Consider the following 26,387-nt stretch of genomic DNA (forward strand, 5'->3'; position numbering starts at 1 on the left):
AATATTAACACAATTCATCATTTTAATAATCTTAAGGGAGCTTCCCCTCGATAATAGTTGTAAGCTTTCCCATTGTTCTATCCAGCACAGTTCATTCATCTCTATAATCTAACACTGCAGAGTTTGTCCATATCCTATAAAGAGTAAGATGACAACGTCTAGTTGGTGTTTCGTGTCAGTTCATGGTTGAATGGGGAATTTAATAATAATTTAATAGTGAAGGATGTGACTCAGCTTGTTACTTGGGTGGGCAAGATTTAGATGGTTTGAGCTAAATCTAACTTGGCAACAGGAATTACTTATGATAGAATTAACAAAACTTTCATTGGAGTTGTATGAAAAAAATCTGTAGTGCAGCCTATTGACCAAGTCCTTGTAAAAACTAGCTACTAAAGTACAGACTTAACCCTTTGTTTGCTGCATATCTCTGTAGCCTCCTACAATCCTCTCAGATCGCGAACCTTCCTCTCGTTCTGGCATCGTATAGGTTGCTGATTTCTATCTCTCCATCGTTGGTGGCCATGCCTTCAGCTGCTTGTTTGTTCTGCGATTTTCTTCCTGAAGGTCTCATCCTCTCCACCCCTCGCTCCTACTTTAGGGCATGCCTTAAAACTTGCATCTTTGACCACTGTTGGAATTTCTATTTAAGTGGCTGGGTGGTTTTTTAAAATTAATTTATGGGATGCGAGCGTCACTGGCTGGGCCAGCATTTATTGCCCATTCCGAATTATCCCTGAGAAGGTGGTGGTGAGCTGCCTTCTTGAATTGCTGCAGTCCATGTGGTGTAGGTACATCCAAAGTGCTGTGTGGGAGGGAATACCAGGATTTTCACACAGGAACAGTGAAGAAACAGCGCTACATTTCCAAATCAGGATGGGAGTCAACATTTTTTTACTGAAGTGCCTTGGGGGGGATGTTTCACTACATTAAACACACTAAATAATTGCAAGTTTTTGTTATTGATGGTTCTAGCAGACCGTTCATGGCGGTTTGGGGAGCAGTGAGCATCCAGTAAGCTTCACTGCATCTTATGGGTGTTGCATGGGACAGGGATTGCCTCGAGGTTAACATTATGGCCCAATTCCAACGTACCTTTCACTTTCTCACTAACTGGCACCTAGCGCACAGCACTGGAATGTAGATGCGAGGCCCAGACTTGATAGAACCTGTCGTGTTTGATATTTTACAGAAGTGATGGAAATTGTTCTGCGAGGAAAGAGCACAGCAATCTGTGATCTGGTGATGCAAGTATTTACGACATGGGTGTTGACTCAAAAGTAATTCACCTCCTGGCGTGAATTATAAAGCACTGCTTCATAAATCTGACATGGTTGAAAGATGACTCTACCCTTCTGTAATCCTTATTGTTGTTGCATTTCGGCATCGAGAGGAAAAATTAGACCTTAGCTAAAACATTTTGATAGTGTATTGTGCTATGAATATCTGTGCGTGTAGCACACTTGCTGTGCGCTATCCTTAATTTATCAAATCCAACTATTTTCCTTCACGACCACCCTCTGCCGTCTCCTCCCCATTGCCACCACCACTGATGGTACAGAGGTCAAAATAATGTGCCCTGGCAGAACCCAAGTGCTAATCACATGTGCATTAATTTGATTGTTTCAAAACAGCCACACCCATTACATTTCACTGAAATCTAAGGACAGTGTTGTCAATATCAACACAGGTTAATACATGTCGTTGCAGAACGGGCTAGTTTGGAGATTATTATTTACAGGCTGCGGAAGTGATTGGTGGTTTTGCTAAGGAAAGGCCAGAGCTTAACTTGAGCCACAGCTGACGTTATTGCCATTCTGGGCATCGTTGACATCTTGCTCCCGCTCCTCTGTCTCTCTCCATCTTCTCCATGTCTCACACGTTGCTCATTCTGCTTCTACATTTCAAAAGTGCCCCAATATCTCTCGCCCCCATCTCTGTCCACTTTCGCTTCCTCTCAAATAGCCTTCCCTCGATTCCAATCATCCTTGACCTCATGGTGAAATGAGAATTGCAATGCTCTCACTGTGTTAGTGATTGTGGATCTGAAACAAAAAGAAAATATGTAGTTTGCACGTGTAGATTCAAGCTAACAACAACAGATTTATTGAAAGAGATGTTTCAGTTTGCACAGAGTAGAAACTGAAACTAAAACAGCAGCCTGGGCAACACCTTAATGACATCACCATCAAATCAGATGATCAGCTCTTAAAGCAATCATGCAACCATTTAAATATTTAACTAGAATCACGATGGCAGCTGGATTCCTGTGCTTCTTGAAGCAGGTAGAAACTTTCTGTTCCATTTCCTGGCTCTTGGGATGATCGCTACGGGGAGTAAGACATTGCTACTTAGATCCCTGATCCCAAAGGTGGCCAGATGTTGCTGATCTGATACCAACACGTGTAAATTAACTTCAAATAAAGTATTATTGGTAGTTCTGATGCATTATTACCTCATACTTTTATGTATGACTACCTGAAATCCAATTTGTATGTGATGGAGTGTCAACCATGGCTGGAAATTTCACCTCTGAATCAGAAGAACAAAGAGAATCACTACAATACAGAAAGAGGCTATTTGGTCCATCGAGTCTGTACCAACCACAATCCCACCCAGGCCCTATTCCCGTCACCCTCATTTACCCTGCTAATCCCCCTGACACTATGGTCAATTTAGCATGGCCAATCAACCTAACAGTCTTTGGACGGGGGGAGAAAACCGGAGCATCCGGAGGAAACCCACGCAGACACTGGGAGAATGTGCAAACTCCACACAGACAGTGACCCCGAGGCTGTAATTGAATCTGGGTCCCTTGCACAGTGAGGCAGCAGTGCTAACCAATGTGCCACTGTGCCGCCGAACAAAGAAAATTACAGCACAGGAACAGGCCCTTCAGCCCTCCAAGCCTGCACCGACCATGCTGCCCGACTGAACTAAAACCCCCGACCCTTCCGGGGACCACATCCCTCTATTCCCATCCTATTCATGTATTTGTCAAGACTCCCCTTAAAAGTCACTATCGTATCTACTTCCACCACCTCCCCCGGCAGCGAGTTCCAGGCACCCACCACCCGCTGTGTAAAAAACTTGCCTCGTACATCTGAGGGTCTTGGATTCAAGTCTCAGTCCAGTGCACAATTCTCGGTAACACTCCAAGGGTAGTACAAAGGGAATGCTATCCTGCCTGAGATGCCACCTTTCAGTAGAGATGATAAACCCAGTCTAAATGCAAATTAAATTACATTTATAGGATGTGGGCGCCATTAGCTGGACCAGCATTTATTCCCTATCGCTGGTTGCCCTTCATTTCAAAGGGCACTTCAGAGGCATTGCTGTGGGTCTGGAGTTGCATGTAGACCCAGGCAGGTTAAGGATGACAGATTTCCTTCCCAAAAGGAAGGCTTACAAGTCGATAAGATACAGGAGTAGAATTAGGCCATTCGGCCCATCGGGTCTACTCCACCATTCATGGCTGATACGCTCCTCATCCCCATTTTCCTGCCTCCTCCCCATAACCCTTCAACCCATTACCAATTAAAAATCTGTCTAACTCCTCCTTAAATTTACTCACTGTCCCAGCATCCACCGCACTTTGGGATATTTGTTCTTCCTGATGCATGTAAATGGCCCAGACCCTGGTGTACAGGGCATAATTTCAAAAGATGTCCTCAAACAAAACTCGGAAGTATTGTGAACTGTGAGGAGGATAGTGTAGAACCTTGAAGGATTCGTAGAATGGACAGGCAATTGCCAGCTTCAGTTCAAAGCAGAGAAGTGTGAAGTGATTGAGTTTGGTAGAAAGAATGCAGAGAGACAAAATAAAATAAAGGGTACAATTCTCAAGGAGATGCTGGATGTCTATGTGCATAGAATCATTGACGATGGCAGGGCAGCTAAAAGAGCAGTTAATGAAGCACACGGCATCCTGATCTTTGTTAGAGTACAAAAGTAAGGAAATTATGTCAAGCTTGTATAAGACACAGGTTCGACTTCAAATGGAGTATTGTGCCCACTTCTGGGGCCACATCTTAGGAATGATGTGAAGCCATTAGCAAAGTTGCAAGGATCTGGAATGTGCTGCCTGAGTGTGTGGTGGAGGCAGGTTCAGTCAAAGCCTTCAAGGAGGAATTGGGTAATTATCTGAAGAGGAAGAATGTCTCAAGGGTTACGGGGAGAAGGAGAGGGAATGGCACTAGGTGAATTGCTCATTCAGAAGACCAGCATAGACATGGTGGGCCAAATGGCCTCCTTACATATAACCCCCTATTATAAAGAGAATGCTGGAATCCAAAACAAAAACAGAAAATGCTGGAAAATCTCAGCAGGTTTCTGCGGAGAAAGAATAGAGCCAACGTTTAGAGTCAGAATGACCCTTTGTCAGAGCCCTCCTTCTCTGCTGTCACCAATCTGTGAAGAAACAGTTACAGATTTACCAAGGATGCTGCCTAGTTAGTGAACAGTCTGTCATGTTAATTTTATTCATTCACGTGATCTGGCTGTTGTTGGCAAGGCTAACTTTTACTGACAAAACTATCTACCCTTGAGAAGATGATGGTGAGTCAACTGCTTAAATACTTGATTGGCATGGTGGGCAATGGCCTAGTGGTATTATCGCTAGACTATTCATCCAGGAACTCAGCGAATGTTCTGGGGACCTGGATTCGAATCCCGCCATCACAGAAGGCAGAATTTGAATTCAATAAAAAAAAATCTGGAATTAAAAATCTACCGATGACCATGAAATCATAGACAACTGTTGTAGAACCCATCTAGTTCACCAATGTCCTTTCAGGAAGGAAGTCTGTCGCCCTTACCTGGTCTAGTCTACATGTGACTCCAGAACCACAGCAATGTGGTTGACTCTCAATTGCCCTCCAAAGACAACGAGGGATGGGCAATAAATGCTGGCCAGCCAGCAATGCCCATGTCCCATGAATGAATTTACAAGAGGGCCATTTCAGAGGGCAGTTAAGAACCAACCACTGGGTCAGCTCAGATGCTGGGAAAGCAGGATATTTACTCGTTTTAGCCATGTAGAGATCACCAAGATAGAGTTAATGAACTTTTATTTCCAAAAAAAGGTCCCCTTTTTAATTAAAGGAATAGAAGTTGGGTTTAGGTCTTCAGGGTCATGTGGTTAATGGGAGGAGCTAGGTTTGTAGTGGAAAGAGAGAAACAGCTTTCTCTTGAGTTTCTGGCTGGGGTTGTTTAAAGGCAGAAGTCTGTAAGCTGCTCTGAAAATTAAAACCTCTCTGAAAGCTTCAAGGCTATTAATACATTTTATAGCAAGTATACCTGGGTTTGCTGACCATATTTAAAGTGGCATTTGAGTCTGAGAGGACTGTTGCTTACTTGGAACTGAAATAGTGATAAGTTAGGAATTAGAGTTGTTTCCTTTCATTTTGTACCTATTGTTAACTGTTATACGTTAAGCTGCTTCATTTTGTTAAGAGTTACGTTTAAACTGTGTTATGAATAAAGCTCTTTTTGATAAAAGGTCCCTAATTTGTCAATGGAATTACACCTGGAGTGAAGCTTCTTATCCTCACATTTATGCCAAAAAATAGAAAGTTGTTAGGGGGCTAGTCTGGCTTTATAATATTCCTTGGGGTTCAATTCCAGGACCCCAACATTAGTGAACCAGATGGGTTTTACAACAATCTGGCCACCAATGGTCACTACTAGTCTTTTATTCCAGATTTATTTCATTGAATTTAAATTGGACAACTGCCTTGATGGGATTTGAACCGCAATTGAATTGTGTGATCAATTTTGAAATGAATATTAGTTAGGTTGGTAAGTTCTAGGGCTAGAAGTAGGCCTATAATTGTGACTAGAAGTGCTGATAGTTTAAGCAGAGGGGATATTGTCATAATTCGGGTTTTTGTTGGGGGGAGATTAAGGGTGATAATTAAACCAGCAATAATACTTCCGTAAGCAAAATGTTTAATAGGATCAATTACTAGTGGATTATTTTAATTAATAGGGGAAAGTGTGTTAAATCGGGGGTATTTTATTAGTGCAAAAAGATAAGATGGAGGCTATAAATAGCTGAAAAGGATGTTGCTACAAGGGTTAGTACCAGGGCTCAGGCGTTTAAGTGGGGAGTGTTTATGGATTCAATAATAGCGTCTTTTGAAAAGAAACCTGATAGGAATGATATACCCATTAGGACTAGACTGCCAATTGTCAGGGAGGTTGAGGTGGATGGTAGAAGTTTGTGGAGGCATCCTATTTTGCAGATATCTTGTTCATCATTAAGACTATGAATGATAGATTCGGAGCAAAGGAAAAGTATTGCTTTTAATGGGGTCCCACAAACTCAATTTAGTCCAAGCCTCTGTGTTACTAGTTCATTAACATAACCACAATGCGACTGCATCGACCAGGGTCCCTGGCTATGATCCAGTGACGCTTGTTAAAGATTTGCACACTTTTAGGACAGAATTGCGTTCACCTGGGATGTACCCCACGGTGAGAGGGTGACGGCGGGACATGGCCTCCCCGCATGCTGATGTTACCTGAGACACACAGTAACTAAATAATCAACCCAGCCAGAACGATGTAACCTAACAACGCTTGTTTTATTAATGAAAGTACCTTTTATGCCTCACGGTTGATGATTGCTATCAGCATTGCAGGAACAAGTGGGTATGGGTGAGATGTTTACAGAGTGAGTGAACAGGCGCGAAGCTTGCAGAGGGGCAGGCGGCCAATGGTAAGGGTTACTGGCAGAGGGGCGAAGACGTACCATTCCGTACCACTCATACCAGCTGTGTACTCATCTAGATTAGATCTGGGGAGATGTTTTCTCTTTGTAATAGCCGCGCAACGTTTTCTAGTTGCTGGATTCTCTGAATTAGAATTTTAGATGTGCATTCTTTTTTTAATTGATGTGGTGGAGAAAATATTCCCGCGATTCTTCTCGGTTCAAGAGAAGTAACCCTTGCATCAGGAATTGTGGGTTTGCAAAGGTGGGATTTAATTCCAAGTACGCAGGCCCACCTATTCTTCACCTCTTTCCAGAGATATCGATGTGTTGCTATAGCTGGAGGCCTTCAAGTCATGGATTTAGCGCAGCAGCAGAATTCTTATTCTGGTGAAAGAAAACAGGGGTGATTTTTGATAGATTAGCGAGCAGTCAAGGGACTGCTTCCATTTTGGATACAGTAAGAAGTCTCACAACACCAGGTTAAAGTCCAACAGGTTTATTTGGAATCACGAGCTTTTGGAGCGCTGCTCCTCCATTGGTGAGTGGAAAAACTTGGTGTCTGTGTCGATATGCGCGATATTCTTGGAGATCCTCTCCACTTTGAACCGACGGTTTGATTTGATTTGATTTGATTTATTATTGTCACATGTATTAATATACAGTGAAAAGTATTGTTTCTTGCACGCTATACAGACAAAGCATACCGTTCCTAGAGAAGGAAATGACAGAGTGCAGAATGTAGTGTTATAGTCATAGCTCGGGTGTAGAGAAAGATCAGCTTAATGCAAGGTAAGTCCATTCAAATATTTGACAGCAGCAGAGAAGAAGCTGTTCTTGAGTCGTTTGGTACGTGACCTCAGACTTTTGTATCTTTTTTCCGATGGAATAAGGTGGAAGAGAGTATGTCTGGGGTGCGTGGGGTTCTTGATTACGCTGGCTGCTTTGCCGAGGCAACGGGAAGTGTAGACAGAATCAATGGATGGGAGGCTGGTTTGCGTGATGGATTGGGCTACATTCACGACCTTTTGTAGTTCCTTGTGGTCTTGGGCAGAGCAGGAGCCATACCAAGCTGTGAGACAACCAGAAAGAATGCTTTCTATGGTGCATCTGTAAAGGTTGTTGAGAGTCGTAGCTGACATGCCAAATTTCCTTAGTCTTCTGAGAAAGTAGAGGCGTTGGCGAGCCACCTAATGAAGGAGCAGCGCTCCGAAAGCTCGTGATTCCAAATAAACCTGTTTGACTTTAATCTGGTGTTGTGAGATATCTTACTGTTCCCACCCCAGTCCAACGCCCGCCATTTTGGATATAGCCATTGCATCTGTCCTTAAGCTGGTAGCCATTGTTGTTCAGATGTTGTTCCTCTGCAGCACCTGTAAAGATGTACAGTGGTGCCCGATATTTGTTTTGAACAATTTTGTGTTGTTACAATTCACCTTAGAGATGGATAACTTTAAAAGAAAATAAATTTGGACTTCCAGTTAATAGCTGGTCAGATGATACGGCGAGATTTCATGGTTTAAGATGTTTACTGTAACAAACAGGCTAAAAGCACAATTGACTAAACACTATTTTTGCAACTTATACATTTAAATCACAGAACAGAATTCATTATACAACTAAAAAAAAAACACAATCAGCTCTTAGTAACACCATGCTTTGAATAGACATTCAGTCCACCCATTATCAGCCCAAATTAATTCTTTGCTCCTTCGACTTTACTTCTGATCTTTTCCTTTCCCAGTCTAAAAAATTTTAACTCCATGATTGTCTTCCATGGTGTAAAATTTTTCTGGACACATGTCCCTCTAGCTGAAGCTAGGCAAAACCTCCTGTCTTGTAACTCTTCACGAATTTGGTCTTTCTAGCCTGGTGCAAGCTGCCACTTGCATCTTTGCACAGTGAACTATTGAGAGCTTTGGCCACTATCTGCTCTCTCTCCTGAACCCTAACAGACGAACCATGTCTGTGCAATTTTAGAGATATCTTAGAAAGTATTCCCCTCTCAAAGCCTATCTCCATGGCAATGTGAATCAGATGGGCCTTTTATCCAGGTAGAAATGCTGATTAGCTATCATTGAGACCCTGGCCTGAATTCTCAGGATGGTGAGCGCTCGGCATCCATCATCTGGAGAGTCGGCAGGAAACCCATCCCTGCTGACTGCGACAGACCTACTGCCATTTCATGTTGATTGACAGCAGGCGGGACTTTGGCCCGCAGTCGGAGAACTGTCATTCAATCAGATTGGCTGACAGTTCTCCAGCCCATCCAGGCACAACACTGCAGTGGACATGCCTGAGACTAAATCGAGGGGTCCAGGGGAGAGGATGCACTCGGAGACGTCATCAGGGGAGCAATCTTACTGCTGTGATAGGCAGAGGGTGTGTGACTGGGAGGTCTCCAGCCCCTGTGGGGAGGGTGCCGCAGTGTGAAGGGGCCTTCCGATTGAGATACCCATCCACCACTTTCCTCCCAAGATCGAGGGTGAGCACCTTTTCTATTTCCCACCCTCATTCATCGGGCACCCGCCAGCCTAAAAATCGAGGTTGGATGGGTGGCACAGTGGTTGGCACTGCTGCCTCACAGCTCTGGAGAACTGGGTTCGATTTCCGGCTTGGGTGACTGCCTGTGTGGAGTTTGCACGTTCTCCCTGTGTCTGCGTGGGTTTCCTCCGGGTGCTCCGGTTCCCTCCCAGAGTCCAAAGATGTGCGGGTTAGGTTGATTGGCCATGCTAAATTGTCCCTTAATGTCCAAAGATGTGCAGGAGAAGTGGATTTGCCATTGTAATTGCCACTTGGTTTCTACGAATATACAGGTTAGGAGCATTGGCCATGCTAAATTGCCCCTTAATGTCCTGGGATGCAGAGGTTAGCAGGGTAAATATGTGAGGTTATGAGGATAGGACCTAGGTGGGATTGTGGTCGGTGCAGACTCAATGGGCCAAAAGGTTTACTTCTGCACTGTAGGGTTTCTATAGTTTCTGTGGGAAAAGGCCCTGAAGTGGCCATTAAGTTTGGACTGAGAATGTGACAAGATCAGGAACCCAAACTGAGCATTAGTGAGCAGGTTATTGCTGTGTAAGTGCTGCTTGATAGCCCAGTCAATGGCACCTTCCATCACATTGCCAATGACCGGGGGTGAACTGATAGGGTTGGTAATCGGCCAGGTTCGATTTGTCCTGATCTTTGTCTACAGGATATACCAGAGCAATTTTCCACATTGTCGGGTAGTTGCCAATGTTGTAGCCGTGTTGGAATAACCTGGCTAGGAATGTGCTGGGTGTTGGAGCATAAATCTTCAGTACTCGTGTGGGAATGTTTTCAGGGCCTTTGCAGTGTCCAGTTCCATCACGTGGAGTGAATTGAATTGTCTGAAGATAATATCAGTGATGCTGACGACCTCAGGTTGAGTTGGATCATCCACTCAGCACTCCTGGCTAAAGATACTTGCCAATGATTCAGCCTTGTCTTTAACATTGATGTGTTGGGCACCTCAGTCATTCAGGATGGGGACATTTATGGAGCCTCCTCGTTTGATTAGCTGTTTAATTGTCCACCACCATTCATGATTGGGTGTGGCAGGACTGCGGAGTTTAGATCATTTCATAGATCATAGAAATCCTACAGTGCAGAAGGAGGCCATTCAGCCCATCGAGTCTGCACCAACCACAATCCCACATAGGCCCTACCCCCATATTCCTACATATTTACCCGCTAATCCCTCTAACCTACGCATCTCCGGACTCTAAGGGGCAATCTTTAGCATGGCCAATCACCCTAACCTGCACATCTTTGGACTGTGGGAGGAAACCGGAGCACCCGGAGGAAACCCATGCAGACACGAGGAGAATGTGCAAACTCCACACAGACAGTGACCCAAGCCGGGAATCGAACCCAGGTCCCTGGAGCTGTGAAGCAGCAGTGCTAACCACTGTGCTACCGTGCCGCCCATTTGCTTAGCATTTGCTCAGCTCTGTCTATTGCATGCAGGTTCCATTGTTTGGGACGCAGGTAGTCCTGTGTTGTTGCTTCACCAGGTTGACACCTCATTTTTAGGTATGCCTGGTGTTGCTCCTGGCACGGTGGCACAGTGGTTAGCACTGCTGACTCACAGTGCCAGGAATCCGGGTTCAATTCTGACCTTGGGTCACTGTCTGTGTGGAGTTTGCACATTCTCCCCATGTCTGCGTAGGTTCCCTCCGGGTGCTCCAGTTCCCTCCCACAGTCAAAAGATGTGCAGGTTAGGTGGATTGGCCATGCTAAATTGCCCTTTGGTGTCCCAATACGTGTAGGGGGTATTAGCGAGATGAATACTTTGGTTTTGATTTGATTTATTATTGTCACATGTATTAACATACAGTGAAAAGTATTGTTTCTTGCAAGCTATACAGAATATGTGGGGTTACAGGGATAGGACCTGGGTAAGATGCTCTGTCAGAGAGTCTGTGTAGACCCGATGGGCCAAATGGCCTCTGCTGCACTGTATGGTTCTATGCCCTCCTTCTCTCTTCAGTGAATTCAGTTGATCCCTTGGCTTGATGTAATGTGGGATATCCCGTGTTATGAGGTTACAGATTATGGTTGAGTACAATTCTGCTGCTGCCAATGGTGCCTCATGGATGCCTGATTTTGAGTTGCGAGATCTGTTCTGAATTTATCCCATTGAGCACCGCACAACACATTGAAGGGTGTCCTCAGTGTGAAGATGGGGCTCCATCTTCAGAAGGACAGTGCAATGATCACTCCTATTTACACTGTCATGGACAGATGGATCTGTGACAGCTGGATTGGCCGGGTGGGATTTTTCCCACACTACCTGCTGCAGGGCTAGTCTGGGAGAAATTTCTTCAGGGCTGAAGCAACTTGGTCAGTGGTGGTGTCCCACTGTAGTAGCAACTGTTGTAATGTCAGAAACACATCAACTAGTTTGCACAAAGCAAGCTCTGATAATGTTTAGATAATCTCTTTTGGTATTGGTTCTTTCCTCAGAAGGAACTCTTCACAATGCAGCGAATGAAAATACAACAAAACTTACTCCAACTTATAAATCAAAGAAAGAGTTTAATAAAAAAACATCATTACTCCAAACTCAGGGCCTCATCCTGAGCCAATCCAAGCTACCCATAATTCTACATAGTTCCTTATTTATAGTGAATCAGCTGACTATTACATCACTCGATGATGTAATAGGGTCCATGGTTTACTGGGTCAGCTGACCCTTACATCTTGTTCCCATTGGTCACATTATGTCCAATACAAAGTTGTCACCGGTTGCATTCTAACGTTGCCGATTGAAAAATAAGTATCAGCAAGACACTGACTGGAATTCTCCGACCTCACCCGCGGCTGGGATTCTCCGACCTCACCCGCGACTAGGATTTTCCGGTCCAGCTGCAGTGAATGGAGATTTGGCTGAGTGCCAAATTCTTCATTCTCATTGGCTGTGGAGATCGGAGAATCCAGGCCACCGCCACTCCCCTTCACAGTAGCACTGTGTTTTTTTTTTAATGTACCACCCGAGAGGACAGATGAGACATCAGTTCAACATCTCATCTGAAAAACCGCACCTCTGACAGTACGACACTCCCTCAGTACTGCACTGGAGGTTTTCATGCTCAAATCCTGAAGTGGGACTTAGATGAACGACCTTCAGATTCAGGTGCAAATATTACCCACTGGTATTTGCCAAGGTGAGGGAATTTGGACTGTTGTTTCTCTTGGATCGCAGGAGGATTCATTGATATTGTGAAGAGGATTGATAAAGTTTAGCCAGTGGAATTGCTTAACACTGTGAAGGGTTCAAGTTCCAGGGAACCTGAGTTAAAACTGTGGAGGTTTAAGATTCACAATCAGAAGTTAGGTAGAGGTTACTTCTCGCTGACCTACACTGGCCCCTGATTCCTTTGTTGTAAAGTTCTCATCCTTGTGTTCAAACCTCTCCATCTCCTCCAGCCCCACAACCCTCCAAGATCTCTGTATCCCTCTAATTCTGGTCTCTTTCGCACCCCCAATATTAAACCACGCCAATTGCCAGCCATGGCTTCAGCTTCCTAGGTCCTAAGCCCTGGAATTTCTTTGCTAAACCTCTCTGACTCTGCACCTCTCTCCTCCTTCTGCAAGTTGCACCGGGGCGGTACGGTGGCACAGTGGTTAGCACTGCTGCCTCACAGCGCAGGTTCAATTCCCGGCTTGGGTCACTGTCTGTGCGGAGTTTGCACATCCTCCCCATGTCTGCGTGGGTTTCCTCTGGGTGCCCCTGTTTCCTCCCACATTCCAAAGATGTGCGTGTTAGGTGGATTGGCCAAGCTAAATTGTCCCTTAATGTTAAGGGGACTAACTAGGGTAAATGCATTGGGTGATGAGGATAGGGTCTGGGTGGGATTGTGATTGGTGCAGACTTGATGGGCCGAATGACCTCCTTCTGCACTGTAGGGATACTATGATATTAATAGTATGAAAAGGCCTGAAAAAACGTACTCCTTTGACCAGCTTTTTGGCCACCTGTCCGATTTATTCCTTTCTGTGACACTGTTTCTAGTTTTCTTGGATCACAGTCCTGTGAAGCATCTTGGAATGTTTTCCTACATTAAAGGTGTTATATAAATGAAGCTGTTGTTGCAGTTGAAAATGTACTGGCGCGGGCAGCTTGAGCGAGTTCAGAACGCGATTATGTATGATTCTTGAGAAAAAAACCATGAAGGGAGAGAGAGATGTTTGTGGCCTTGGTAACTTGGATCAGCCGTGGGCTGGCGAGCTTTTCTCTGTTGCTAATCATGCTTGCATTCTTGCGACATGGTTAATCTGTTTATTCACGGATGGTTTAAAAAAATGTTTATCCTGAATATCAGTTGATTTGAGAGCGGCACACTTAGTCCTGGGCACTGTGGAGCAGGTCTCTGAGTTACCCTGTTCATTGATCTGTGTTTAATCATTTATGAGTTTTGCCAGTGCTAACAAGATGAACAGCGACTGGAACTCCAGTAAGTCAGAGATGTTGTGGGAGGGGAGGAATGGAGATTTTAGTCAGTAAGTGGGAACCCTACAGGCGCCGGCCAGAGTGTGACGACTTGGGGATTTTCACAGTAACTTCATTGCAGTGTTGATATAAGTAATGTGTGGGTCACTTGCCCCAGTGATAGAAAGAAAGAGGATTTTTGTAGAATCATAGAATCCCTACTGTGCAGAAGAGGCCATTCATAAGAACATAAGAAATAGGAGCAGGAGTAGGCCATCTAGCCCCTCGAGCCTGCCCCGCCATTCAATAAGATCATGGCTGATCTGAAGTGGATCAGTTCCACTTACCCGCCTGATCCCCATAACCCCTAATTCCCTTACCGATCAGGAATCCATCTATCCGTGATTTAAACATATTCAACGAGGTAGCCTCCACCACTTCAGTGGGCAGAGAATTCCAGAGATTCACCACCCTCTGAGAGAAGAAGTTCCTCCTCAACTCTGTCCTAAGAATGCCCATCGAATGCCCATCCACCCAAGCTGCACATCTTTGGACTGTGGGAGAAAACCGGAGCACCCGGAGGAAACCCATGAAGGAGAATGTGCAAGCTCCACGCAGTCACCCGAGGCCAGAATTGAACCCGGGTCCCTGGCGCTGTGAGGCAGCAGTGCTGACCACTGTGCCGCCGGCATGGTGAAGGTCTGGCACTGCTGTTCTTGGAGAAAGCTGAAGGAAATGTTATCCCTAACATTGAGGCTTGTCCCGGCTGCTGAAAGAAGAGATATTCTCAAACAAAATAGGCTTTCTTCATGACATTTGTAGCAGTGCATTAAATGACAGATCATGCTGATGCTCCATAAAGTGCAAAACAGTTCAATTGCTTTCAGTTCAGTGCATGCCGTTCTCAGGGACCATTTTGAGTTATATTTATTCCATGTTCTCTGGTGCAGGCTGCCAGAGGGACCCCAGCTCCTCTGTGTACTGAGCTGAAAGCCCGTTAGGCTGTGTGCCTTCCCCATTGAGCCTCCACATCAGTAGAAGAGTTAGAACGAGGCCACCTTCTCAGGTGGGAAAGTGGTTTCACTCCCAGTGAGGACAAACAAACAAAGTCGCATCCTCTGGAATAATAACCACAGTGCTGTCAAACCTTTGGAGTTACTGGTCACTGTCTGCATTCCTAAGCCTGAGTATAAGTAATCGCACTGGCTAAGTCTCTTGATTCAAATGCTGCCTCAATTGCTAAATCTCTTCTATCTATTATTTTTCAGTCACAATGACAGAACTACCACATTCCAGGACCCAGTGACTGGGGTTGTGCCCATTGAGAACTGCATCTTCAAACTGGAAGACAAGTGAGTCTGTTATTACCTTTTCTCTCTTCCTTAGTGCCAATTTTGCTCTTTCTCCCTCTCCGCTGCTCCTACAGAGGTACAGTTCAATGGGTGCTAGTTTCCTCTCCCTACCTCCCTCTTCCTATCTCCCTCTCTCCTTTCCCCTCCTCTCTCTCTCTCTTCTTTGAATCATAGAATCATACAGCCTATTGAACCTGCACCAACATGTGAGAAACACCTGACCTCCCACCTAATGCCATCTGTCCACACTTGGCCCATAGCCTTGAATGCTATGATGTGCCAAGTGCTCGTCCAGATACTTTTTAAAGGATGTGAGGCAACTCGCCTCCACCACCCTCCCAGCCAGTGCATTCCAGACCGTCACCACCCTCTGGATAAACCTCCTACCCTCACCTTGAACCTATGTCCCCTCGTGACTGATCCTTCAACTAAGGGGAACAGCTGCTCCCTATCCACTCTGTCCATGCCCCTCATAATCTTGTACATCCCGATCAGGTCGCCCCCCCCCTCAGTCTTCTCTGCTCCAATGAAAACAACCCAAGCCTACCCAACCTCTCTTCATAACCTAAATGTTCCATCCCAGGCAGCAGCAGCCTGGTAAATCACCTCTGCACCTCCTCCAGTGCGTTCACGTCCTTCCTATAATGTGGCGACCAGAACTGCACACAGCACTTTAGCTGTGGCCTCACCAAAGTTCTATACAACTCCATCATGACCTCTCTGCTTTTGTAATCTATACCCCGATTGATAAAGGCAAGTGTCCCATATGCCTTTTTCACCACCCTGCCAACATCCCCTTCCTCTTTCAGAGATCTATGGACAAACACGCCACAGATCTTCAGACATGGATGATCAGCCATGATCGTAATAAATGGTGGAGCAGGCTTGATGGGCCAAATGGCCTCCTCCTGCTCCTATCTTCTATCTTTCTATGTTTCCTCATGTCATGTCATTCATTGAATACTTCCTTGTCAAATTACTCCTTCCAAAGTGTGTATACCTCACACTTTTCGGGGTTAAATTCCTTTTCTGAAGGGGCTATGTTCTATAGGCCTTGATTATCATCACTACTCATCTGGAGGGCTCTGGTTCCTTCACCCCTGCTTACCTTCTCCACCCAGCACCTGAAGAGCTGTCGTTCAATTGGGACTGATCATCTGACACTACCTTGTCATTTGCCACACGTGAGTCTTCATAACAAGTGTCTGGTCAGCTGAGGGTGACTGCTGACCCCGGCTGATGTTTCTCACTATCCTTTTCCTGCAGCAGAGGTTACTGAGGCCATTTGTAGCCTGTGCTGTTGCCCCGTTTGAGATCAGTTAACTTGGCAAAAGTTAGACCGATAAAATCTAGAACTCTGTGTGAATCAGCAACTTGCTGGGTTTCAGTTGTTGAGCTGGGCATAACTGGCACAGTGGCACAGTGGTTAGCACTGCTGCCTTACAGCACCAGGAACCTGGGTTCAATTCCGGCCTCAGGTCACTGTCTGTGTGGAGTTTGCACGTTCTCCCCACGTCTACGTGGGTTTCCTCCGGGTGCTCCGATTTCCTCCCACAGTCCAAAGATGATGTGGATTTACCAGCGCTGGACTGAGATAGGCACAATAAGTAGTCTCACAACACCGGGTTAAAATCCAACAGGTTTATTTGGGCGCACGAGCTTTCGGAGCGCTGCTCCTTCATCAGGTGACTGCATTCACCTGATGAAGGGGCACCGCTCCGAAAGCTCGTGCTCCCAAATAAACCTGTTGGACTTTAACCTGGTGTTGTGAGACTACTTACTGTCCAAAGATGTGCGGGTTAGGTTGATTGGCCATGCTAAGTTGACTCTAGTGTCAGGGAGATTGGCAGGGTAAATATGTGGGGTTACAGGAATAGGGCCTGGGTGCGATTGTAGTCAGGGTAGACTCGATGGGCCAAATGGCCTCCTTCTGCACTGTCGGGATTCATGATGGCGATGTTGGGTTAAGAGGGGCATAATTTCCATCTCAACTTCTTATGTTCATTTTCAAACGTACAGCTGCTCGGAAATGTTGAACTACAAGAGTTGGGAATATTGTTTAATTCTGGCCTCATTCGCAGACCCCATTTTCATTGCCGTATTATTAGTGGCTATACATCCATATAAATCACTCAGTCATAACGGTAGGAAACAAACTGCACAGACGGTAACCAATGGGATGTGGCAACCCTGCGTATGGGCAACGGTCAACAAAATATCCACTGGGCCGCACTCAGAACTCGGGTGGACCACATGTGGCCTCCGGGCTGCAGGTTGCCCAGCACTATCATAGGTCGTTCAATATCAAAGTCTGTGACGATTCTTGGGCAGATTTAAAGGCACTATATAAATGAAAGTTGTTGTTTATTTTGAGGAATCTGTTGAAGGTCCAAAGTCCATAATTGTGCTATTTTGATTTTGGACGATAGTATAAAACAGTTGAAGTCAACCAAACCAATGCAATTTTCCTAATCGGTTGATAATTATCCCTGCAACCAGTAGGAAGTATGTCCAAAAACAATGAATCAAAAACCAGAGCAGGCCGCAGGCCACCTTGTTGGTGCCCAATACAGAATTCTGACCTCGTTGCAAAGCATGCTTGGTCTTCAAGAAGCCATGATGGATAAACAAGGTTACACTGAAGACACTTTACATTTTCACCATCCAAGTTACTGTTTTGTTGTGGGAAGAATAACTTGAACTTAACTCATCAGTCGGGGGATGGTATGGAATGTTGATTTTCTGCTCCTCTGTGGGCGGTGGCACAGTGGTTAGCATGGCTGCCTCACAGCCCCAGGGATCCTGGTTCGATTCCCCGCTGGGGTTACTGTCTGTGCAAGTTTGCACATTCTCCCTGTGTCTGCGTGGGTTTCCTCTGGGTGCTCCGGTTTCCTCCCACAGGAGGACGGGCTGGTTAGGTGCGATGGCCATGCTAAAATTCTCCTTCAGTGTACCCAAACAGGCACTGGAATGTGGCAACAAGGGGATTTTCACAATAACTTAATTACAGTGTTAATGTAAGGGTACTTGTGACAATAAATAAACTTTAAACTGATAAGGTTTCAACTTAAAGAAAAACAGATAACACAAGAGGATGTGTGAGGAAGGTTTGCCATATGTAAATAAATTGCAGACCTTCTGGAGAACATGGTTATATAATTGCTGCACATTGTGCACAGAAGGAACCTTCTCCATTTTTTGATTTGATTTGATTTTTTATTGTCACAGCGCCAGCTTCAATTCTGGCCTTGGGTCACTGTCTGTGTGGAGTTTGCTCGTTCTCCCCATGTCTGTGTGGGTTTCCTCCTGGTGCTCCAGTTTCCTCCCACTGTTCAAAGATGCACAGATTAGGGTGCATTGGCCATGCTAAATGTATGGGGTTATGGAGATAGGCTGGGGGAGTGGGCCTGGATAAGGTACTCTGTCAGAGACTTGGTGCAGACTCGATGGGCCGAATGGTCTCCTTTTGCACTGTAGGGATTCTATTCTATGTTGCTCTGACCAAAATGATACCCTTGACTTAAGCAGAGATTAAAATTGGACGGAGTCTAAAACTAGAGTTGCACTCAATCTCATCAACATCCCAAAGGGGAGGATAGGGTGGCACATTGGTTAGCATTGCTGCCTCACAGCGCCAAAGACACCTGGGTTCAATTCCAGCCTCGAGTGACTGTCTGTGTGGAGTTTGCTCGTTTTCCCCGTGTCTGCGTGGGTTTCCTCCGGGTGCTCCGGTTTCCTCCCACAGTCCAAAGATGTGCGGGTTAAGTGGATTGGCCTTTGCTCCTTAGTGTCCAAAGATGTGTAGGTTGGGGGGATTGGTGGTGTAGGTGCGGGGGAGTTATGGGGTAAACCTGGGTAAGAGTTAGTGCAGACTCAATGGGCCGAATGGCCTCCTTCTGCACTGTGGGGATTCTACGATTCTAGATGAAAATTGCCCCCTTTGCCTCTGAACTTCTCCAGTTGCCGTTGCCAGCCAGAATGGGTTTAGCAGCAAACAGAATTTCTAGAGGCGTGAGCTAGTTCTGAGAGAGTTCTAACAATGTTAAGACTCCATATAATCTGAGGTGTAATGAAATTTCCTAATCACCCTCGATTTGTCATATTCACGAGCTGTAAATGGGAAATGGGCGTGTGTGAATGTTATCTCAATACTCATAGTTTACTGTGCTTGCTTACGGAGCTGACCTCAATAAATAACCGTTGACAGACAGACAGTGAGCTGAGACCAGGATTCTAATCTTTTCAGACGTTTGAAGCAATGTCACCAACCAGAGGCAATAATGAAATGTGAATATTTCTATTTACTGATGGCACTTCCTGCACAGAGTCAGGGAGGCCTCGGGTTGTACATCAGATGATAAACTCACACACAAATAATAACTCATATTGTGATACTGGCTTTCAGGAGAATTTGGAAATTTCATTGACTAGAATTCTTTTTTCTTTGACAGCAAGGTGTTGCTTTTCAGTTTAGCTCGGGGCGACACGGTGACACAGTGGTTAGCACTGCTGCCTCACAGCTCCAGCAACCCTGGGTTCAGTTCCTGCCTTTGGTCACTGTCTGTGCGGAGTCTGCATGTTTTCCCCATGTCTGCGTGGGTTTCCTCCGGGTGTCCGGATGTAATGAAATTTCCTCACCACCCTCTATTTGTCATGTTCACGAGCTGTAAATGGGAAATGGGCGTGTGTGAATGTTATCTCAATACTCATAGTTTACTGTGCTTGCTTATGGAGCTGACCTCAATGTCCTCCCACAGTCTGAAAGATGTGCTGGTTCGGTGCTTTGTCTATGCTAAATTCTCCCTCAGTGTACCCGAGCAGGCGCCAAAGTGTGGCGACTAGGGGATTTTCACAGTAATTTCGTTGCAGTGTTAATGTAAGCCAACTTGTGACACTAACAAATAAACTTTAACCTTTAAAACTGAGCCGAGAAATAGGGAATTTTCTACAGCTGTGGCTCAGTTGGTAGCACCGTCACCCCTGTGGGTTGTGGGTTTATACCTTACTCTGCACACTTAAGTACAAAATCCAGGCTGACGCACCTCCATGGCAGTACCGAGGGAGTGCTGCATTGGGGTGGCGCCATTTTTCACAGTATCACAGAATCCCTACAGTGCAGAAGGAGGACATTTGGCCCATCGAGCCTGCACTGTCAACAATTCCACCCAGGCCCTATCCCTGTAATCCCACAAATTTACCCTGCTAATCCCCCTGACACTAGGGGATTTAACATGGCCAATCAACCTAACCTGCACAGCTTTGGAGTGTGGGAGGAAACCAGAGCACCTGGAGGAAACCCACACAGACACAGGCAGAAGGTAGCACGGTGGCACAGTGGTTAGCGCTGCTGCCTCATAGCTCCGGGGACCTGGGTTCGATTCCCGGCTTGGGTCACTGTCGGTGTGGGGTTTGCACGTTCTCCCCGTGTTTGCGTGGGTTTCCTCTGGGTGCTCCGGTTTCCTCCCACAGTCCAAAGACGTGCAGGTTAGGTGGATTGGCCATGCTAAATTTTCCGTCAGTGTCCTGGGGTGCGTAGGTTATAGGGATTAGCAGGGTAAATATGCGGGGTTAGGGGGATAAGGCCTAGGTGGTATTGTTGCCCGGTGCAGACATGCCGAGCTGAACGTCCTCCTTCCGCACTGCAGAGTTTCTTTCTATATAAGTACAAACTCCACACAGTCACCTGAGGCCGGAATTGAACCCGGGTCCCTGGTGCTGTGAGACAGCAGTGCTAACCATTGTACTACTGTGCAGATGAGACAGTGAACAGAGGCACGTTCTGTCAGAATCATAGGGTGGAATTCTACCGGCACGTATGATCCCGCCCGAGGCCAACGGCGAATGCTGTTCTCCGAGCTTCGCCCACCCCCAGAATCGGGAAGGGCGTTGCCGGTAAAAGTCCGGCCATAGAATGGTTACAGCACTGAAGGAATCCATTCAGCGCATCGAACCCCACCTAAAATCATACAATCTACAGCGCCGAAGGAGGCCATTTGGCCCATTGAGCCTGCACCGACAACAATCCCACCCAGGCCCTATCCCCGTAACCCCACATATTTACCCTCCTAAACCCCCCTGACACTAAGGGGCAATTTATCATGGCCAATCCACCTAACCCGCACATCTTTTGGACTGTCGGAGGAAACCAGAGCATCCGAGGAAACCCATGCAGACATGGGGATAACATGCAAACTCCCAACAGACAGTGACCCAAGGCCGGAATCGAACCCGGGTCCCTGGCGCTATGAGGCAGCAGTGCTAACCACTCTGCCCTTTCCCAGTAACCCTGCAAATGTTTCCCCATCAGGGCTTATCCAGGTAAATGAAAACGACTGTATCTCACTACTTGGAAGTCAGGCTTGCATTTATATCGCCCCTTTCCTGATTTCAGGATGGCCACAGTGCTTCACTGGTTATGAAATACTTTTGAAGTGTAGTGAGTGTTGCAATAGGAGATCTTGTGGTGAGATGAATAGTGCCTCTGCCTCTGAGCCAGAGGCGTTGGGTTCGAATCCCCCTTTGGGACTTACAGGCCAAGGAGGGAGCCTTCATAATGTGAACAAACAGGTTGAGTATCTGCCTGTGAATCCTTCAATCAATGCCAATGACGGGTGGTAAGAGTGGGGAAGATTCCTGATCAGACGTAATGGATTTGACGAAGAAATTCTTCTCTCAAAGAGTGGTGATCTTTGGAATGTTTTGCCCCAGGAAGCTGCGGAAGCCGAGTTCTAAAAGGTTCTCAAGGCTGAGATTGATTTTTAATCAGTAGGAGAATTATGGGTTACGGAGATAAGGCAGGTAAGTGGACTTAGTGAGTGTTAGATCAACCACCACCTTCTCGGAACTACTTCTGATGCACTTATATCCTTTCTTAAAATAAGGAGACCAAAACTGTACACAGTGCTCCAGATGTGGTCTCACAAATGCCTAGCAAAACATCCCTACTTTTATATTCCATTCCCCTGGCAATAAACATCAACATTCCATTTGCCTTCCCAGTCACTTGTTGTACCAGCATGCTAACTTTTCCTGTTTCATGTATTAGGACACCCAGATCCCTCTCTACCCCAGAGGTTTGCAATCTCTCTCCATGTAGACTGCTTGATCTGATGACTAATCTTCAACAAAAGAAAGTGTTTGAGGAAACAGAGAGAATGTGGGAGGATATTTCTCCTCTGGGCGAGACCCACTAAAGAAACATTCACCCTGCCTGTATGAGACCCACAGGCGGAATTACTACAAAATTATTATGGGAACAAAAGATTAAATTCCAGCAATTTTCCTCCAACACAACGGCTACCCTGTGACTGGTTATAGCGTCATTGATTCCAGATTTATGACTGGAATGGGAGAGGACTCACAGATATTTCAGACCTTATTTCAATACAAGGTTTTTTGGCTTTCCTTAAGTCAAAAACCTGGAGACAGAAATCATAACCTATTTGGTTTAGCATTGAAGACTGCATATACAGATATAATACATACCACACCCATAACATATTAAAGTAATGCAAATGTATACACTATGTATGCATATAACGGATGTGCATATACAACAGATGCATGCAATATGCACATTCAATAATTAGCTTTTAGATACACCACAAACTCAATGCACAAAAATTCAACATATACAAATGCATGGTGACACAGTGGTTAGCACTGCTGCCTCAAAATGCCAGGGATCTGGGTTCGATTCCCGGCTTGGGTCACTGTCTATGTGGATTTGCACATTCTCCCCATGTCTGCGTGGGTTTCCTCCCACATTCTGAAAGACGTACTGGTTAGGTGTATTGACCTGAACAGGCGCCGAACTGTGGCGACTAGGGGAATTTCACAGGAACTTAATTGCAGTGTTAATGTAAGCCTTACTTGTGACTAATAAATAAACATTAGCATGTAGAATTATAGAATCCCTACAGTGCAGGAGGAGGCCATTTAGCCCATTGAGTCTGCACCGACAACAATCCCACCAATGCCCTATCCCCATAACCTCACTTATTTACCCTGCTAATCCCCCTGACACTAAGGGGCAATTTAGCTTCGCCAGTCAACCTAATCTGCACATCTTTGGACTGTGGGAGGAAACCAGTGCACCCGGAGGAAACCCACGCAGACACGGGGAGAACTCCCCAAAGACTCTTGGAATATAGTGTTCAATTCTGGTTGCCACACTACCAGAAGGATTTGGAGGCTTTGGAGAGGGTACAGAAAAGATTTACCAGGATGTTGCCTGGCATGGAGGGCATTAGCTATGAGGAGAGGTTGGAGAAAGTTGGTTTGTTCTCACTGGAACGACGGAGGTTGAGGGAACGACCTTATAGAAGTCTACAAGATTATAATGGGCATGGACAGAGTAGATAGTCAGAAGCTTTTTCCCAGGGTGGAAGAGTCAATTACTAGGGGGCAAGGGGCAAGGTTTGAAGGAGATGTACGAGGCAAGTTTTTTACACAGAGGGCGGTGGGTCTCTGGAACTCGCTGACGGGGGAGGTAGTGGAAACAGATACGATAGTGAGTTTTAATGGGCGTCTGGACAAATAAATGAATAGGATGGGAATAGAGGATATGGTCCCCGGAAGGGTAGGGGGTTTTAGTTCAGTCGGGCAGCATGGTCAGTGCAGGTTGGAGGGCCAAAGGGCCTGTTCCTGTGCTGTAATTTTCTTTGTTCTTTGATCTTTGACTCCACCGCCAGTATTTGGGAATTCTGTCTGTATTTCCACCCTTTACTAATATTGTTGCATTGATTGTTTCAGGCCAAAACCCAACATGTCAAACCGGGCAGGAGGAATGCGGGGCGAAGGAGGAGGCGGGCAGCGCCCAACCAGCATTGCCAGTGAGATGTCCAATCACACCTTGGTTTCAGAAGCCTCTCAGGAACAGCCAGTCAGGGTAAGGGTGGCACTTCACTGCAGTTATAGTCGCATGTTCACTGTTAGCTGGGAGGGTGACCACGGATTCTATCGCAATGCAGGCGGTGGGAGAGTGAAGAAAAACTGGTCATTGGTGTCACTACAATGGACGATGTATTCACTGTAGCTAATGTTAGAACGTAACCGGTGACAACTTTGTATTGGATGTAATGTGACCAATGGGAACAAGATGTAAGGGTCAGCTGACTCAGGAAAACATGGAACCAATTATAGAGTCAGCTGACCAGCTGATTCACTATAAATAAGGAACTATGTAGAATTGGGGATAGCTTGGAGTGGCCCAGGGCGAGGCCCCGAGTTTGGAGTAATGATGTTTCTTTATTAAACCCTTTCTTTGATTTATAAGTTGGAGTAAGTTTTGTTGTATTTTCATTAGCTGAAATTGTGAAGAGTTCCTTCTGAAGAAAGAGCTAAAACTGGCCCATCGAATACCAGTCCTGCCCATCTCCCCCATTCTTACTTCGGAGGAGTCTTAAATCTCTTGAAACTGTGTCAACAGTTTAAAAATGTACAACACTGAGGAGAAATGCAACTTTACACAGCCTCTTATCGCAGCTGTCACATTTAATGAATGTTGATAAGGAGGTGATGGATTTTATGCAGCTTCAGGAACTGGCCAGTGGCCTCCAGTCTCACAGTTGACCTGGTTGTGCTTGCTGTTTGGAACCGCAAGAGAAATAATTCCACCGATAGTTACAGATCAGAACTCTTTTCCTGCCACAAGGAATATTGAGTTAATTAACCAAACATTTGTTCCGCTCTGCAGTCTGTTCCAGAATTGGACTTGCAGGGACTATAACAACGGTGTATATTTTTCCATGCTTTGTTGATACAATGATCATGGACTTGTTGACTGATCCTATCAAACACTCTCAATCGACTAGTCTACAATAGACCCAATGGTGCAGAACATATTACAGCCCTTACTTAGAAAGATGTGGGCAGCATGGTAGCACAGTGGTTAGCACTGCTGCAGATGTGGGCAGCATGGTAGCACAGTGGTTAGCACTGCTGCAGATGTGGGCGGCACGGTAGCACAGTGGTTAGCACTGCTGCTTCACAGCTCCAGGGTCCCGGGTTCGATTCCCAGCTCGGGTCACTGTCTGTGTGGAGTTTGCACATTCTTCTCGTGTTTGCGTGGGTTTCCTCCGGGTGCTCCGGTTTCCTCCCACAGTCCAAAGATGTGCGGGTTAGGTTGATTGGCCAGGTTAAAAATTGCCCCTTAGAGTCCTGAGGTGCGTAGGTTAGAGGGATTAGCGGGTAAATATGTGGGGGTAGGGCCTGGGTGGGATTGTGGTCGGTGCAGACTCGATGGGCCGAATGGCCTCCTTCTGCACTGTAGGGTTTCTATGATTTCTATGCTGGGTAATGCATCATGGGGATCTTCCCTAAGCAATTGGCAAGCACCAAAGTTTCTAGCTATTGGGGACAGATGGGCACCAGCAATACACCAAAAGTGGCATCTGTGCCTTTTCACTCCTGCACCTGATTCCCCAAACTCTGGCACTGTCAGCACTGAATAGAGAAGTCCCAACACAGCTGCCAACATTGTGCCCAAGGACCTTTTTTAATCTTTATTTTTTCACGGGAATTTAAATTGTATTTTATGAATTAAATTTCACCAGCTGCTACAGTGGGATTTGAACCCGTGTCCCCAGAGCATTAACCTGATCTTCAGGATTACTAGTCCAGTGATATTACCACTCTGCCATTCAAAGAATTGCTACAGTGCCGAAGGAGGCTGTTTGACCCATCATCTCTGTGCTGGCTTTCCAGATGAGTATCTTGGCTTAGTTCCAATTCCCCTGCCTTTTCCCCGTAACCCTGCACATTGCCTCCACCACACTTTCAGGCAGTGCATTCCAGACCCAAACCACTCGTTGTGTAAAAAAGTTTTTTAAAAATCTCACATCGCATTTATTTTTTTTGCAAATCACTTTAAATCTGCGCCCTCTCATTCTGCAGCCTTTTACGCGGGGGTACAGTTTCTCCCCATCTCGTGATTTGGAACGTTTCTATCAAATCTCCTCTTAGCCTTCTTCTTGCCAAGGAGAACAGTCTCAACCTCTCCAATCTATCCTCATAACTGAAGTTTCGCATCCCTGGAACCATTCTTGTAAACCACCTCTGCACTCCAATGTGTTCACATTCTTCCTTTAGGCAGCACGGTGGCACAGAGGTTCGCACTGCTGCTTCACAGCACCAGGGACCTGAGTTCAATTCCTGACTTGGGTCACTGCCTGTGTGGAGTCTGCATGTTATCCCTGTGTGGGTTTCCTCCCACGCAGTCATGCTGGTTAGGTTCGTTCTCCTAAATTCTCCTAGACAGGCATCGGAGTGTGGCAACTAAGGGATTTTCACAATAACTTCACAATAACTTCACTGCAGTGTTAATATATGCCTACATGTGACTAATAAATAAACTTTAACTTTATAGTGT

The 26,387-nt window shown here is 45.8% G+C and overlaps 1 protein-coding gene across 7 annotated transcripts in view; it reads left to right on the top strand.

The window, feature by feature from the left end:
• Nucleotides 1–26,387, top strand: part of plekha6 (pleckstrin homology domain containing, family A member 6) — a 368,857-nt gene that overhangs the window by 242,220 nt on the left and 100,250 nt on the right. For 6 of the 7 annotated variants that reach the window (XM_078242061.1, XM_078242062.1, XM_078242066.1 and 3 more), the window contains 2 exons: nt 14,933–15,016; nt 23,771–23,906. In XM_078242061.1, the coding sequence (XP_078098187.1) occupies nt 14,933–15,016; nt 23,771–23,906 (220 nt within the window). Of the gene's footprint in view, nt 1–14,930; nt 15,017–23,770; nt 23,907–26,387 lie in introns of all 7 variants that reach the window. The other variant, XM_078242064.1, reaches the window with a different exon arrangement.

The sequence above is a fragment of the Mustelus asterias genome, chromosome 25 (genome assembly GCF_964213995.1).
Source record: "Mustelus asterias chromosome 25, sMusAst1.hap1.1, whole genome shotgun sequence".
Taxonomy (NCBI): Eukaryota; Metazoa; Chordata; class Chondrichthyes; order Carcharhiniformes; family Triakidae; genus Mustelus; species Mustelus asterias.